The sequence below is a fragment of the Ascaphus truei genome, chromosome 3 (genome assembly GCF_040206685.1).
Source record: "Ascaphus truei isolate aAscTru1 chromosome 3, aAscTru1.hap1, whole genome shotgun sequence".
NCBI classification, from domain to species: domain Eukaryota; kingdom Metazoa; phylum Chordata; class Amphibia; order Anura; family Ascaphidae; genus Ascaphus; species Ascaphus truei.
In genome coordinates this window covers 6,150,130-6,153,495 of record NC_134485.1, presented here as the reverse complement: position 1 = coordinate 6,153,495, position 3,366 = coordinate 6,150,130, and the positions used below count along the sequence as shown (strand labels likewise).

General features: G+C 37.3%; 1 protein-coding gene across 1 annotated transcript in view; it reads left to right on the top strand.

Annotated features, from left to right (window-relative positions):
• The first annotated feature begins 395 nt into the window (after nucleotides 1-395).
• Nucleotides 396-3,366, top strand: part of LOC142491262 (extracellular calcium-sensing receptor-like) — a 68,873-nt gene continuing 65,902 nt past the window's right edge. Inside the window, exon 1 of the mRNA XM_075593553.1 lies at nucleotides 396-1,003. Within this exon, the coding sequence (XP_075449668.1) occupies nucleotides 732-1,003 (272 nt within the window). The 5' untranslated portion in view covers nucleotides 396-731. The remainder of the gene's footprint in view (nucleotides 1,004-3,366) is intronic.

Sequence of the window (3,366 nt, the reverse complement as noted above, 5' to 3'; positions counted from 1 at the left end):
TTGGGGTGTATTCTTAAAATATGCTGCAGATAAAGAAATACACGGAAGGCAGCTTGTTTAAAAATAAATGAATTCTCTTTTGCTTTGGATTCTGGCATCTTTTTTCTCAATATTGTATAAAAACACCACTGAGAGGGACAATACTGCAGAATAATGTAAAGAAGGATCCTAATGCAGCAAAGGGTTAAAATGTAGTCTGATAATAAGTGTTTTATAATGCATGGCTATTGACCAGTAATCTTCCTGTTTAAGTAAAAATAGAAACATATTCTTTAACCATCATATTATACAGGATGTCCTCAGTGAGGGTGCCTAATTATACCAAGTAATGTTTGTTATGTGTTATAAATACAGAGGCAGAGACTAAGAATCACCCAGTTGCTGTGTGACAGGAGAGAGAGGATCTTATGCCTATTATTTTCTATTGATGCTTCCAGTGTACACAGTTATGTCTGTATATGAGTGATATTCATAGAGAATATCTTTATTAGCAGTAATTACTTCTGATGTTTCTGTATTTAAAGAGATCACATTTCCACAGAAACTCACTAACCTTTCATTTAATTACCCATTATCAAAATGCATTGCAAATTGTATGAATATTATTCTTTTTTACAATCCTTGCATAGGATCCTTTATTGAAGTAAAATAGTATATCTGTCTCTATACTTTTATCAGACATATGTATTTTTATTTTATTCTCTGCTTTATGCATCTGCCCATTTCCCAATATGAAGTTTGCAGCAAGTCTCACATCCTGGGTTCTGCTGCTGATCAGGGGACACAGACTCTTCTCTCTGGCTCTGGTTTTGCTGTTCTGTTCTGCAGCTGGAGGAGATGTGAGTCTCAGTTCTAACTGCAAGTTAGTGGCGAAATTCAGAGAAAGATACACCTACTACAGCAGTGGGGACATTATGTTAGCAGGGCTGCTACAGTTTGGAGATGGAGAAAAAGATAATGTCCCCACTTTTGAAGACGAACCCATGAATTCTTACAGACACAGGTTGGTGTTATTTACCTTTGTGCTATATACGTGTCTTGAGAATGTAATGATACAAGAAAAAGGTATATTTATGGTAAGCAAGTAACATTTGAATATCCCTCCTTGGTACAGTAGCTTTCCATTCTTATTAAGTCAACCAGTACAGTTAAATGAAAGTATTCTCTTTATATAAATGTATGCAGGAGGGAGCAGATACTGTACTGTTTGTTGATATGAGAATTATATACAGATAAATATAATTTATATGAAGAATGTTTTGGTATCCTTTTAATTTCTAGATTGTACAGAGATGTCCCCAGTTATGCTGACACATTAATAGATTAGTGCATGTGAGGGGCTTTAAAGGTAATTTTCCTTCATAGAACCACTGCAGTATATAATATAATATATCCATTATAGAGATAGGGTATTGTGGAGAAATAGGAAAGTGTGTGTAGGTATGAGACAGAGAGAGGGAAGACAGAAAATATTACAAGACAGGTGTAAAGGGAAAAGCGGAAACAGAAATAATTGTAATTGTATTCGTCCCTTATTCATGTAAAAAAAAGGAATAGAAAACAATAGGTAATGTGATAGTTTGTATTAACAAAAGATTACAGTGTTCAAGCTTTCAAACCTCACAGGGTTGTTTTTGCGATGTGGCAGTTGTACAACAGGTCAGATTAGTTACAATATTGTAGTATGAGGATTTACTGTGTGAATAGGGAAATAATATATAATATAGGAACCTATATTCTGCATGTGATAGCTGAGCTCTGTATTGTGTGGGCAGTGACTTGCAAGTTGTATAGAATATACCTAGGAGCCCCTGCAAAGGCTGATGGCTGGAAAGTGACAAGTTACAGTAATGATGGGAAAGGATAAGGGAGAAGAAAATACAAGAAATATAACCTGCACTTCAGCATATACTAATCATTGTATCCGGTGCTCAGTCCCAGTACCTCCATCACCAGGTACACAGAACATACATAAAACAGGTAAATCAGACCCGCACACAGAATACAATACAATACTAACTCACTGAGTGATTATAAAAGAAAATACGTTTAATGAGTAATTACAGAAATAGTAAATATGCAAAAACCTGTGAATCTAACATCATACAAAATAGATAATATAATCCACATAGAATATAATAACAAGTACAATGGAAGAGGTGCATACAGTAACCCCACACAGATGTCCAAAGCAATGCCAGAGTTTCAGCTCTTTCCTGCAGGCTTGAGCCTGAGGAGAGGGCAGGGAAGCCCTGAAATGTTAGCTAGTTTTTATTGTGACAAGAGAAGGATAGGGAGTGATCACAGGACCATACTAATTGAATAAAGTGATTATGTACATAAATAAGGTAATCAAATGATGGGTGCAAACTGTGAACTGAAAAGTGAATCAGAAAAGGTGAAGGGGAAACACAAATTGGATGTGCCCCCTAAAAGAATTCACTTAAATGCACACCACCAGGTATAAAAGTTAACTTTAAATAAATTTACTTAAAACATATATTTCCAAAGTAATGTGTAATGTGAATTAAAATTATATTAAATCAACGCTATCAGGCATCCGTGTCGTCAATTATAAAGTCATACTATCCCAGTTGACCACTTAATGTTGGTGGGATATAGAGGACAGAGGATGCTAAGAGTCAGGGTATTAACCCCTCTGGAGCAACGGTGAGACCAAGTAGTAGGAGTATATAAATGTTCACAAGTGGGTGGCCAACGGATTAAATATCCAGCTTCCAGGAAGCTTGAGCCTGAGGAGAGGGCAGGGAAGCCCTGAAATGTTAGCTAGTTTTTATTGTATTCTGTGTGCTGGTCTGGTTTAAGTTTTTTAGTGGAGAAGAAATGCATGTTCCTGGCACTTGTCACTGAATTCCCCTCAGGGTGTCAGGCAGCACAGCACAGTTGAATAGAGAGACAGAAAGGGAGAAATAAGAGATTAAGAGATTATACAGAATAATAAGAGATGATACAAATAAAAAATCGTAGAAGAACATAGAAAAAGCAGCAGTGAGAGCTCAGGCTATAGATAGCTGAAGAACTGCTGACCCTGTAAGGCATGTACTGTTTCCTTGTGCCCTTATCTCCTGTATAGCAGCAGTAACAGAAACAGTACAGTATGTTATCACTGACATCACAAGTCTCAGGCTAAGTCTCAGGAGCTATAACTATGTAAGTTATTCTGTGTCAGGTATGTCCATTCTCTGACTGTAAAAGCTCCAGCCCCGTGCCTGAAGTCTGCTGTATGAGCTGATGCTGCTCACCTATTGTATTGTACCTGCTCCTGGAACTGTACAGCTCCAGGGCTCTGGTTACAGGGGCTGGCACTGACACTAAGGATGATGGCATTTGGTAAAGCCTCCTCTG